Here is a 13,731-nt window from a genome sequence, read left to right as displayed (position 1 = left end):
CGAGCTAAAGTTACGTTTCCAAGCTCTAGTTCTCTTCCATGAACCATAGTGGAGCGACAAGCCAAGACAAGCCTCGGCCCCGCTTGGTAACTTGATGTTGAATGGAGCCGTCAAAAAAAAAACTTGATGTTGAATAGGACCAGCCATTTTGAAGCCACATCAATATCCATCATCTGATCAACCATTTTACCTCGATACACTTATCCAACAACTTTATGGAATATTACTTCTCTGACCATCCTATCCAACTTTACCCACAAACCACTGGTAGGCTTGGACGTTCAGTCTTTGGTTCGGTCTCGGTCTTCGGTCTCTAAAGAGAAAATTCTGTCTTCTAAAACTCGAGCCCAATTGGTCTTGAAGAAAACGCAAGACCGAGAAATTCGGTCTCGGGCCTGACCGAAGTGCCCGAAATTTCGGTTACCCGGAGGCCGGCGAAAGGAGGGGAGGCGGCGGAATTCGGTCTGTTCGGGCATTTCAATTACCCGAGACCTGTACCCGAAAACCGGACCGATTTTTTCAGTCTTTCACCTCCACCCGAGATCAAGACCGAATTTCTCAATCTCGGCCTTGATCTATTCCGTTTGATCTCTCGGTCTCGGTCTTTTTGTGCCCAGGCCTAACCACTGGCCATCCTACCATCTTCACCCACAAACCAAAAACATAAATAAAAAAAAAAACCCAAGTGGCCATCTCCAATCCATGAATGTGCAATCAACCAAACACATCCTAAATTATTGCATTGACCCTCCACAACTTTACCACAAACATGATATAAAAAAACATCTGACGTCAACGATGAGATTTCTTTCCTACGGGCTTCTCTGACATAACTTCATGTACAGTTTTACCACAAACTTGTCACTCAACTGCACATGCATGCAGTTAAGCGAGAGGATGTGTTTCATAGTGGCAGGTACTGCTTGGTTTTATATCAGTAAACATTTGTCGAAAATAACATCTAACAAGCTAGAGAACTGAGACAAATTAACCAACCATAATTGTGAACCCTCAAACGGGTGAGCATATCCGGACCCAAGCAATAGTGCAAAACATTATAATTACAATCGAGCGTCAAAACGATGTTATGCACAGTGTCTTCTGTAAGCACCGGCCTTATTGAGATATGTACAGTTAGAGCACAACTCATCACATGAGTTTTACATTGGATAAACAGAACCAAGTTGCCGTATTCTGGTTGCAGAAAGGGCCATAGAATGATAGCTACCAGGGTCCAAAGTTTATTGGTGCCGTGTGAGATGCTGTAGAACGCAGAGGGGGAGCCCAACTGCTCGTCTTCTCAATCTCGATCAGAATAAATGCTACTTGAAACTGCAAGAATTTAGAGGGAGTCAAAATAATATAAGCAACCGTTCTAGAGTTGTGACTTGCCATTTTTGTTTCGAAAGGCAGAAATACTAAAGACCAAATTAGGTACAGTTGGATGAAAGGACTGGCTTTGGAATTTTATAGTTCCGCAGCTTAAGACCCAACTCAGTTTGTAGTTCAAGTTATTCTTGGATGAAAGGACTGGCTTTGGAATTTTATAGTTCCGCAGCTTAAGAGCCAACTCAGTTTGTAGTTCAAGTTATTCTTGTAAGATTAAGTTACTAAAAAGATGAAGGTATGGTCCAAAACATCTAGGAATAACTCAGAAATGCATCACTTGGTTAACATCTGTGTTCAAAATCATGAATAGCGTCCTCTGCAGTTGGACTATTTGTCTATCAAAACAAGTGTAGCACAACATGCGCATGTATTAGCTAAGAATTGCATGGAATCCTCCATGCAATACTAACTAGGTAAACAAAATAAAATGAAAAAAATTCAGTCGATTAACGCTAGCAAGTTATATTTCCAATTTTCAATGCATTGATAGCTTTATTTTTAAAATTGATAATTTATTTAGTCTTAACTCTTAAGATTAATACCCCCTCTGTTCCTTTTTGCCTGTCGCTGAGGATTCAAAAAGATACATTTGATCATCGCCTTCTCTAATCATATCTTCACAAAAAAATATTAAGAATATAAGCTCATGGGAGTATTCCTTTTATGATAAATCTATTATTGATATATTGACATATCAAATCCTACTGATATTTTAGCATATATTAGTGAGTCAAGATTCCAACGTCTGCCTGCTTGCATTCTAGGGTATTTGAGAACAGCAGGAGCAGGAGTAAATCTTACTACAACAAAACAATAAGGTGCTTTGGCCCTACCCAATATGGATAAATAAATATGTTTTTTTGTTCAGCTACCTTTTAATATGAAACAGAGGTAATACTGACAAATTGCCCCCACTTTCTTTACTAACTTAGTTTTTTAGTTCAGCTAATTGGTGTGCGGAAGCAAATGTATAATGATGCAATAACAATAAAAAATTGGTGGCCCATTCTAGATAATATCCCAGTCTCAGGGAATTTGTCCCTTCCTAACAGTAAAGTAAACTGGTTGGTAAACTTAATACCCCTAGAAAATTAATAGATATATTTAATGTACTATTCTAGCTGGTGACGAAGTACTTTGATAGGGTACAAGGTACTGTAAAGTTTATGTGGACACAATAATTAGTTTGATGGACAATGCAAATCTAACAACTTTAGAGTGGAAAAGGTTCAAGCAACAGTAATTTAGATCAACTACTTCAGTTGTAATCAAAATAATGAAATCCCTAGTGAGACAGATCAAGATTAGAATAGTGTGTACATACCTACTTGATTCCCCTGAATTGAATTTTAAACATTATCTTTCAGTAAACCAAATTGTTGTAGAGCTGGCTTAACGTTGTCAGGACCATATCCCTCAACTGAAGTGATTCCTGGTTTATCGAAGGATACAACATCCTGTAATGAATAACTTCTGGCAGCATGAACTTGGTTAGGAACAGCATTGAATGAGCCTTTGAGTATAATGGTCTTGTGCATGCCCCCTAGTAGTCCATCATAATCACTATCACCACTTTCACCAACAACCACTGTCATATTTGACAGCTCTACCCCCCATCTTATATATAAGTACCTAAAAAGGAGCAAGCATACATTCGGAAAGGCTTTAGATTGTTATGTCTAAAGATATATGGAAGCTGAAATAAAGTTGATATATGATACTGCACAAAACATTAAGCTGAAACCTCTAAAAAGGAAAAGGATATACATACAAAAAAAAATCTTACAAACTCTTTAAAAACCTGATGGCGCAAACTATGGTTGAATCTTGATTTTCAATAACTTCAATTGACTACTCTCTATATTTCATATTATAAGTCACTTTGGGTTTATCCTAAGTCAAACATAATCAAGTTTGATCAAGTTTATAAAAAATATATTAACATCCACAACAACAAATTAGTTTTATTAAATCTACAATTGGATATATTAATATCCACTACAACAAATTAGTTTCATTAAATCTACAATTGGATATATTTTTATATTATATTTATGTGTCAAAAATGTTGATATCTTTTTCTATAAACTTAGTCAAACTTGAAGCGGTTTGACTTAGAGCAAACCCAAAATGACTTAAAGTGACTTCTAATATGAATGGGAGGGAGTAGATTTTGTTTATAAGAGTTTAGCAAGAACTTCATTAGTACGAATAGCATTATTCCTCTAAAAAAAGTGATGAAATATGAAAAAGGTCAATTGCTCTAAAAAATAGACACTGACTTAATGGTGAGTGGTGACAGTACAAAACGATTATTTTTTTGCCTTTGTGCCTTCTGTTTTGTTTATGTGGATCCCACACTTGTTCTTTCTACTGACAGTCTCACTGTGTCCCAAAATGTATTATCACCCTGGAAACTATCCAGTCGAGATTCTTAAATTTGCACCAGTCATGTATGTCAACTATTAAATTGACTACATGAAAACAGATGCTTTTGGAAATGTCTAGTAAAATAACTTTCTTACATGTTTTTCTATTATTTTTAGTTTTTTACAGAACTGTAGTCAAAGTCTCTAATTGGGGAACATGAAAATCGATAATGACTTACATGTTGGGACGGAGTACAAAAAATATGGTCTTACAAGAGCAAACTAAAAAATCAAAATGTGACAGACTACCACCAAGTTTTTTTCGATAATCTTTAGACTACGGATAATATAAAAGATTATTTACAACGTAGTAGAGCAATTATTTTTAGAAGCTGGTCATGATGAAACAGTATCATTTATTTTTATTTCATTTTCATACCTATATATAGGTCATTTTAAACAATGCCAGGTTGCCAAAGTATTACCATGCCTTCTAATCTCTATTTTCTCCATTCTAAAATAGATGTAATTTTAGAATGCATGCAGTCAAACCTCAAAAATCTTTATTCGCTACTATACTCAGAAACATTAAATTCGATTTTGAAAACATAATTAGTACTCCATTCTAAAATGTAAGCATTTTTAGAAAAAGAATCTAATCAATTCAAAATTCAAAAAATGACCACTAAAGTGACTAAAAGAGAATGTTTTAACATCTCCTTAGTCTATGGTAAACAACCTAGAAATGCTTATATTTTGGAATGGAGATAGTAGATATGTCGTGCAAAAACATTCATGTAGTTATGCATTTAAGTTGTAGGAATTTATGATCAGAAAAGAAAATGATCAAACTTGTGCACCAGAAACTGAGGAAGTACATGATGTTAAGAGTCATAAAAAATACATGAAAATATATGTTATCAAAAGTTTATACTATTTGTTACCTTGCGAAAAGAAAATTAATACCACCTATGAATGCGGATAAGTACCAATAAATCCAGATAAGCACCAAAAACTTTATATTATTTTTTTGACTGCTTATTATAGGATAACTTTCGTTTGGTGGATAACTGAGTATAATATTTTCCTCGAATGAGGAACATGGCAACATGCGCATGAAAGGGAAAAACAAAGAGCAGTTGTACATAGAAAGTTGACCTTAGAGCCTGTGATCGTGATGATAAAACAGGAATAACATTCAACTTGCTACCATCATGACTGTACAAGACATGACAGCGCAGTGCTTGAATTCTCATTGTCTTCCTAAGATCTTTCATAGGAGGTACCTGAAACAGATAAAAATAAGAAAACAGCAGGTGTTGTAGAGAATATCCCAGTAAATCAGAGAACTTGGTGAGTGCCTAACAGGACTAAAAGAAACATACAGCCTCAGTATTCTTCACTCTAAATGAGACACAGTAAGTGGATGAACATTCTTCATCTTCCACAAGCACCACTTGTCCACTCTCATTGTTCTTTTCTGCTGCCCAACGAATTAGTGTTTTTCTTAAACCTTCTCCACCCCAACGGTACTCAATTTGAGAGTGATAATCAAGATCAATCATAAATGGAAGCTCTGCAGGGCTAAGCATGTCTTCTGAACTTGAGGATGGGTAGCAAAGATCGCTACCACTGTTGCATATGAAGGCATCAAAATCAGTAGCCTGTATGCCCCCAGATGTTAACAGCGAATGTATCTCTGATATTGCTCGAGATGTTGACAAAACAAAACCAACAGCACCAGATAATTTCTCGTTGCTCAAAGCCTCAAAAATATTTTTGATAATCTCAACCAGGTTAGCATCTTGCACAGAATCTACAGAGATAACTACAATGTGTTTCCTTCTCCGCAATGATGGCCATTTATTGCCTGTGGTAGCCTCAATGTTCTCAACAGACTCTGTCTTTCTGCTGCCACTAACACCCCTTGACAACTTTTGTACAGCATCCTCAAGGTTTCGTCTTACACTATTTTCCTTTGTGCTTGATTTGTCACTGTCCAAGGAAAGCTTCAAGTTAAGTGATATATCATGAACATCCCTCAGGGAATCTTCAGGTGAGTAAGCTTCGGAAACTTCAGTGGCATCATCACTCTTTTGCCAACGGGGATGTCTTGGCTTGAGTGCACCAACCCGTGACAAATAGTTTTTGCAATGTTCAGGCCAAGAAAATTGATGAATATTTTTCAGACCATTCTGGCGGCACTGTGCCCACATCTGCTTATCAGAAACAAGCTTATAGAGTGCCTCAGCTATTTCATTTTGATTGTGGGGATCAACAAGGATACCATTGTCAAGAACCTGAACAAAAAACCAAAGCCAGAATAAGAGAAATATGTTTTGACACCAACAACTGGAGTAACTAGTTTCAGCAAAAAAGTAAAATAAGTATTCAGCCGAAGTACCCGATGTATATCAACAGGCCCACCATTCTGAGTAGCCACCATTGGTAGACCATAAGCAGCAGCCTGCCAACCAATAATGTATGCAAAGATTGCATAAGCATGTCAATCCAGATATAAAGTTGAGGAACCAAAGGAATCGTTGCAGCAGTAAATAACCTCAATCAAGGTGAGTCCAAATGGTTCGATAAAAGCACAATTGATAAACACCCCCTGAAATTGATAATATTGAAATAACAATTAGTTAAAACATGAAGTTGTGATTAAGCCAGGCATAATAAAGAAGTTTAGAAACAAAACAATCAGTTCAATTTGAACTACAAAGGAGGGTATATTAGGGACAGAGGGAGTAACTATCAATGCTGGTATGGTTCGTCATACATCCTATTGTCACAAATACAGCTTACCTCAAGAATAATGTCAGAATCCACCAGAATACTTGTTGCATAAATCATACGAAACATTTCAACATGTGAAGATATAAGATTTGACTACCTTTGTTCTTGCTGCTAAACGATAAATATCTGGAACCTCAGATTGTTTATGGTGCTTGGGGTATGCCACTTGGCCATATAGATCATACTTGTCAATTAACTTGAGTATGGATGTTAGAACAGCTGAATTTGTGCTTGACATCTCATCAATAACATCACGATTACCCATGATAAGTGTCTGCATAAAAAAGATTACTATCAACGATGAAAACAGGAATCACCTAGAGAGGAGGATATAAAATACTATAGTGAGTGGATATCACCTAGAAAGGATATAAAAGCTTTGTTACTAACTAGGCCATTGGATAACAGAAAAAAACAAGAATCAGGCAACTAGGAAAACCACATTGGACCAGCTCACGCACAAGGTTTGCTAAATTTCTCAATTCACGATGTTCCCCAAATGCTTTGACCAGTGTAGTGATATTTTTCTTGGGATCTGGTCGAGCGAGAGCGAGAATCATGGGCTTGCGAGGGTTGGAGAAGAAGCGCATTATCTGAAATTATTTCAAACAGAATAGTAAGAAAATATAGCAAGGGATCTCAGTGGCACATCAGAGAAATTATTCCTAGCTATCCTATTAGAGGGTATGAAGGAACCACGCACATCAGCCCAAATAGGTGGATCTGGTGAACCTGAGCCATCTTCATTAGCTTCCTCGCCATCCAGATCAACATCATGAGGCACTATATGGCTAAACTCCATACCAGGAGGAATTGCCTAACAATTTAATAAAACAGTAAACATCAAATATGTTGTTGACAAAATGTAGTGCACTCTAACTGAAACGAGTTGATGCAGATCCACTTACAGCCATACGAGGCATATAGCGACCATAGCAGCTCACACCACGTTTTATCCTTGCTCTAAGTTTCCTTGCCATAGTTAAATCAAAACCATCATATAATCCCCATTGTTGTTCTATCTCTTGTCTAGTGCTTGTAATTATGATTTCAGACGCATCAAGACAGAGTTCCTCAGCCTCAATTCGACGTGTTATCTTGTATATTGTATTTATTTCATCCCTGGTTTGACGCCCTTGCTTTAATAGTTGCTCCAACTTGTCTCTGCCAAGAGAATGACCTGTGAATACCATTGGAACATTCAGTGCCCCAGATAACAAAGCAGCAGAGTCGCCTGCATCGGCATAGTGTCCATGGATAACAACAGGCCATACTGGCTGACCACTGCCAACTTGTTCTCCAAGAACTTTGGACATCTGCATGATATGGACCAGTGCGCCGTCAACAAATTCCTGAATGTGGGGCCAGAGATGTTCTTTAGGGATATATTTATCTCTTGGTCCAAAAGGTATCCTGACAATATAAGCACCACTGCTTTCGCCCATATCATGCCCAAAGTTCTCTGAATTTCTTGGACTCAACATCTCTGTAGGTTCCCCATAACTCCAATCAACATCAGGTGCAGAAATTTGCCTTGTCAGAAGATCCACTCTATATACTCCAGGCGTTGAACCTAATGCCCTAGCAAGTTCTACAACATATTTGACCTACAGAATATGGGAACAAATTAGTAAAACTCGAGCAGTGTTGGAATATACTCCAACCTGAAGGTAGCAATCAGACAAAACAATAATCATATCAAGCAGATGAAAATAAAATCAGGCACAAACATCAAGATGACATGAAGGTATAGATATCAAAAAACAGGAGGCTTGTTTAAACACCTGGCCACCTGTATCTGAATCACGACCAAGCTCCATATTTTCACCACGTATAAGACCATGAATGCTGCAAAAAAATGCAATGGTCAAATGAAAGGGAAAAAAGCTTTTCTATCCAAATAATGACTGTGTAAGAAGAGAACATAAAAAATCAACTGGTTTGTAAGCTATAGCTATAAAATCTAGCAACATCACAAAATAATACTACCTTGTTCTACAGATCCAAAATGTTAACTCCCACAATAGAACCATTTTTACCTTACCTTTTCTAATCATATTGTTAAAAATATTGATGTAACAATTTTATTTCCATGTGAAGAACTGAAAGGCTTTTACATACACTAGTAAAAATTTTACAATATTGACTGCACAATGAGTTCTAGGATAACAGGCAGCAGAGAACTAGATTATCATTGATCTTCCTCAGACTACCATGCAATATAACCGCTAGCAACGGCATCTCAAATGACAAAACCATATGTTGCTACTGATCTCAAATAAATATACAACAAATACTTGACATAGAGAGGTGGCGCGGGGGACCAAAAATGTGATGCCTTCAGAACTCATAATCCAAACCAGGTCAACCACAAATGGTATATACCAGCGTATATCCATTACGAAAAAATGATTTCAAAGATGTGTATATCTCACAATCACCATCCACCAACCAACTCCACTTTTCAAGTAGTAGAGCTAATCAAGCATTTATTCAAACCATAACTCCCACCGAAGATACTAAAATAAAGCTATGTATCTCATGATAATAGTGTACTCAAGTTTGGAATATGCAACTGTCTAAAAATACCGATATAAGAGGGAATAAAAGCAAGGATGATTGGAGTAGTTGTGAGGGCACATGAAATGCATAAACCAAAAAAAGAGGCAAGCAAAGCAAACCGGAACAGAAGTACAATTTTCAAACTTCATGAGGCCTAACGAGTTTCATGTATTTTGCATGCATAAGTACAGGGCATTCTTTAAATCCTCATTCACAAAACCTATTCAAAAGAAATGGTATATGTATCTGCATACTAGTTTTTTTTTACTAGTTTCTTACAGAAAAGTGTGAAAGAAGCATTAATTCACCTAAAAAGGCATTTATCCTGCAATTAAATACATGTAAGCCTTAGATCGCTCCACTCATAATGGACCAGTATCTACCATGCATGGGTATACCTGTGCTCTGCAAATATGAAAAAAAACTGCATACAAATGTGTATTGACGATCAGTGTGGTCCATAATTCATATGGCTTTAGGTCAGGCACAACCTCGTTCTGTTACTCATATGTTTGGTAATTGGTTATGTGGTTTTAGAAGGATATAAAGTCACTTATCTTGCTAGGGGCTGCGTCAACCTGTTGGTCATTATGGTTATGCAGGAATGAGATAGTGTTTGATAAAAAGATAATTTTCTCTCCTTTACAGGTTATTTTCAGGATTATTCATTGGCTCCGTACATGGGCTATCCTCCAGAAGCCTGTCACGGAATATAGTGTTTATGGTGTCTCAGCAATTGGAGCTGATGGTCACAGAGTTTTTTACCCAGGACTATGGGTGGCAATCTAGATTGAGGATTTCTTCTTAGCTAGAAGTTGCTCTTTTTTATTACTTGGTTACGCTTATGTCTAGTTTTGGCTGTGTGCATCTTACTTATGCAGAGGTCAGAAGTGGTCTTCGAGTAATTGTATTACCTTGATATAATCATCTGAGGTCAATAAAAGCTTCCTTTATCTAAAAAATAATGTACTGCCAAGTACTAAAACTTTTTAGAAGGGGCTGAGAGGAATGCTAGAGCACAATTTGGCCAAGTTGGATTTTGGACACACTAGGCTGTATGATACAACATTGTTATTTTAAAGTCAGATGTTGTTATCGTTTTCAGTACAGACAAAACTCTATGCATGCATACATTGCAACTAAATTCTAAGAGGAATCTGGGTCTATGACATTATATGTACAGGGTGCAGGAAGGCATTCTGCCAAAATTATTATCATACTATTTAAGACTATCGTAATTGGTAAAAGGAATTTTCTCGTCATAAAATTGATTGCTAACGTGGCAAATACAAGAGGGGCGACGAACTAAATGGATTAACACAGTTTTGCAGTTAAGCTGCTCCATATGTTTCATATTATAAGTCACTTTTGTTTTTTTTTTCTCCTAAGTCAAACTTCTTCAAGTTTGACAAAATTTATAGAAAAATGCACTAACATATACAACACCAAATTAGTTTCATTAAATCCACAATTGAATATATTTTGTTAGTATATTCACTTCGTGTTACAAATGCTGATATATTTTTGTACAAACTTCGCATCAAGCTTGAAGAGGTTTGACTTGGACTTAAGTATGAAACGGAGAGAGTATTATCTATGAAATGACGAACAAAAACAAAGCTTGGCAAAAGAACAACTATAACACTAAATAATCCATGGTTACACATAATAGAATATATGAACACTACAGCCAATTGACTGATAGGCAGATTCTATGTTCATTCCAAGCAAAGTATGACACATCCTTGAATATGGAAGAGAACAAGTAGACAGAGATCAAAATATCATCTCCATAGCAGAACATTTAGCAGCATACCTTATCAGAACAATGTACAGCTTTTTATCCTTGTGCTGACTTGCCCATGCCTCAATAGCATCTGTTGAACCTATCCTAGGCATTCTCCCCCTTGTGCTCTCATCATGAATAGATGATGATTCATTGATGTTTTCTCCCTTTTCACCCTCAGATAGGTCTTCAGACATATCAGCAGCAGCATATCTACGCGCCTTCTCACGCTCAAGTCGCTGTTTAGCTAAACGGGAAGCTTCTTCACCTTCAATCTGTATTAAACAAATTAAAAATCAGGATTAATAAAATAGATGCTAAAATTTTGTCATGTCTTAATGTAACAGAAAAATTAAACACTTACACCTGGGGAATAAAGAATCAAGTATAATAATAACGTTTTTGCAATTATCTTCTTTGCTCACAACTCAAGTACATCATCGGGTCTAGTTGCTTTAAACTTGTCCAGAAATTTGATAAAATATGGATTCAGACACAGGTCTAGACAGTTTAGTGTGGAACCACAATTGGAGATAGCAACGTTATCAGTAACATATCTGACAGAGTGATTTAGATGGGTCATGGACCCATTTTTTGAACAATGAAAGTAACAAATAGTCCCATCCTTTACAAAGAAAGGTCACTTTCCCATGTGTCCTGGTGAACTTCAACCATCTTAATATTGTCGGTGTCAAAACTGCACAAAAGTTAATTTAACATTTTTCATTGAAATTTTGTTGATAATATTATTCCACGAAGTATCAACAGTTCCAAATGTTCACTAAAAAATTCCTATAACCTTGAGGGAGTATTACAGCTCCAGACATATAACATAACATTCTTACACAATACTGACTGGTTTAAGCATCAAGAGTTACATTAGAAGACCCAGTAATTAGATCATTAATTAACTAGGAGTACTTGACAATTGCAATTCTAGTCAGCAGGTAGTACTCTAGTATGAGCAGGACATGAAACCATCTATTTGGATGAGAACCACTATGTATAAATTAGAGAAAGGCAATCACATGAATATACTGTCATTCACAACTAATATATTTTTATTATTTGATGTATACAATATACAAACAATTGATGCAGCTAAAACTACTTCCTTCAACATGAAAGTCTAAGAACTCAAGATACACAATGGAGTTCAACTTCTGTACATGTGCAGTGTACCTGACTGATCCTTCAAATAGGCAAATGAGTTTTATGGCACAAGAGAATACCTCCAAATACACCAAAAGTTAGACTTCCTAGCCAACTACTAAAGGAATCAGCAAAAAGAGCACAGAGCAGGCACTTGAGACAAAATGTGGATTATAAGTATATGGTAATCCACAACACCACCAGAAAAGAAAAGTCAAATGCAGCACAAGTAGCATTAAGTATTCTCCGCATGCAACAAATGCAAGCATGGTAACAACCCACCACCAGGCCAACATAGCAAATGAGCAACTAGCACTATATTTTACCCCATGTCACGAGGGCCTGAGAGCTGACACTCCCCAGTCCTCACCAGTCAAACCAAAGTCACTATAAAATATAAACTGTCAAAACGTTTACTATCTACAAATGCACAGTTTTATAAAGGGGAAGTGACGACCAAATCAAAGCTATCATCAACTTTGGGTTCAACGGGAACACGCAAATACCTGCTTCTTCTTCCTGGCAAGGTTCCAGATCCTCCACGACATATTCTCCAGCCGCGTGTTCCGCTCCTGCGGGCTCCTCATGGCCGCCGTCTAAGCAGACAAAAGTACAGAAACACATCACCAGAGGTCACTCCCGAAAGCTCCGGGACAGATTAGCGGAAACCACGGAGCGGCGATGGGCTCCGCGCGGAGACTAGTGAGGGACGCGAACGCGCTTACGCGGACCCAGGTCTTGTAGAGGTCGGTCTCGTCGAATCCGGAGATGACCTCCTCGACGAAGTAGCGCGCGGGGCTGAACCGGCCCCGTTCCCGGAGCATCAGCGACGACTTGTCCCGCTTCTCCGCGGCGGCCGCCCCATCTCCACCGGCCCCTGCCCCGGCCCCCGCCGCAGCGGAGATTTCCTGTGCAGCGCCGCCCGCGTCGAGGATCGCCTCCAGGTAGCTGTTGATCCAGTCGTTCCCCGCCATCGCCCCCGCCCGACCGAGGGCGCGCCGGTGCTCGTGAGGGGCGGCGAGGCGACTACGCGAGGAGGAGGAGGAAGAGGGGGAGGGGAAATGGGTGGGGGATTTGGATGGGGAGAGGGTTCCCGGAGCTACGCCTCGCTGCTCTCTGGTGATGGTGGTGGTGGTGGTACTGACGAGACGAGACGATGTTGTAGGTGACGGTTCATTCGTGGCTGTACTTTTATCGGTTTAAGGAAGGAAAGGAAACGGGATTGCGCGTACAGTAGCGTAGCGCCACTGTGACGGAGGGAGGGGGTAAAAGCGTCCCCGTTTTCACGCACTTTGGCCGTGCTTTCGCCACGTTGCGGTGGGGGGGCATCAGAGTCTCGGAGGCTCGGAGTAGCTGTTTCAACTTTCAACCAGCTCCGGGGTGGCATCTGGTGTCAACGTCGCGTGTCGTGGGTAGAGACGACGACCGGTACATACCCAACGGGTTTTGATACTATACCTGTACCCGTTTGAACTAAATTCATTGGCTAAAATACCTATATCCGCTTGTGGGTAGAAAATTATCTCATAACCACGCTCGCACGGGTGATGGTATTCATACCTGTTTCATGTATTATAATTGTGCACAGCAATAAGATATGTGTCGTAGTTAATGCGTTCATTACAATTTAGAAATTTAGAATTCAAAAACATATAAAGCTACGAGATAAAATCA

The 13,731-nt window shown here is 38.4% G+C and overlaps 1 protein-coding gene across 1 annotated transcript; it reads right to left on the bottom strand.

Annotated features, from left to right (window-relative positions):
- Positions 1 to 978: 978 nt before the first annotated feature.
- Positions 979 to 13,209, bottom strand: LOC102718101 (probable sucrose-phosphate synthase 4). Its single transcript, XM_006659224.3, has 14 exons — positions 12,783 to 13,209; positions 12,564 to 12,653; positions 10,936 to 11,180; positions 8,342 to 8,405; positions 7,466 to 8,164; positions 7,261 to 7,374; positions 7,019 to 7,150; positions 6,655 to 6,831; positions 6,319 to 6,372; positions 6,163 to 6,225; positions 5,144 to 6,058; positions 4,917 to 5,044; positions 2,714 to 3,021; positions 979 to 1,332 (listed from the first exon to the last, which is right to left on the bottom strand). Exons 1-13 carry the CDS (start codon positions 13,029 to 13,031, stop codon positions 2,739 to 2,741), a joined length of 3,213 nt encoding a protein of 1,070 aa, XP_006659287.1. The 5' UTR covers positions 13,032 to 13,209; the 3' UTR covers positions 979 to 1,332; positions 2,714 to 2,738.
- Positions 13,210 to 13,731: the final 522 nt, after the last annotated feature.

The sequence above is a fragment of the Oryza brachyantha genome, chromosome 8 (assembly GCF_000231095.2).
Source record: "Oryza brachyantha chromosome 8, ObraRS2, whole genome shotgun sequence".
NCBI lineage: Eukaryota > Viridiplantae > Streptophyta > Magnoliopsida > Poales > Poaceae > Oryza > Oryza brachyantha.
The sequence above is the reverse complement of the archived record's forward strand: the minus strand, read 5'-3'. Positions and strand labels throughout refer to the sequence as shown.

Bases quoted from the DNA above. Each gene is read 5' to 3' on its own strand.
- LOC102718101 (XM_006659224.3), bottom strand. From the start codon at position 13,031: ATGGCGGGGAACGACTGGATCAACAGCTACCTGGAGGCGATCCTCGAC. The intron at 7,375-7,465 runs GTAAGTGGATCT...TTAAATTGTTAG, and splicing joins GCTATATGCCTCGTATGGCT to GCAATTCCTCCTGGTATGGA. The intron at 6,373-6,654 runs GTAGTCAAATCT...TATCAATTTCAG, and splicing joins GTTTAGCAGCAAGAACAAAG to GGGGTGTTTATCAATTGTGC.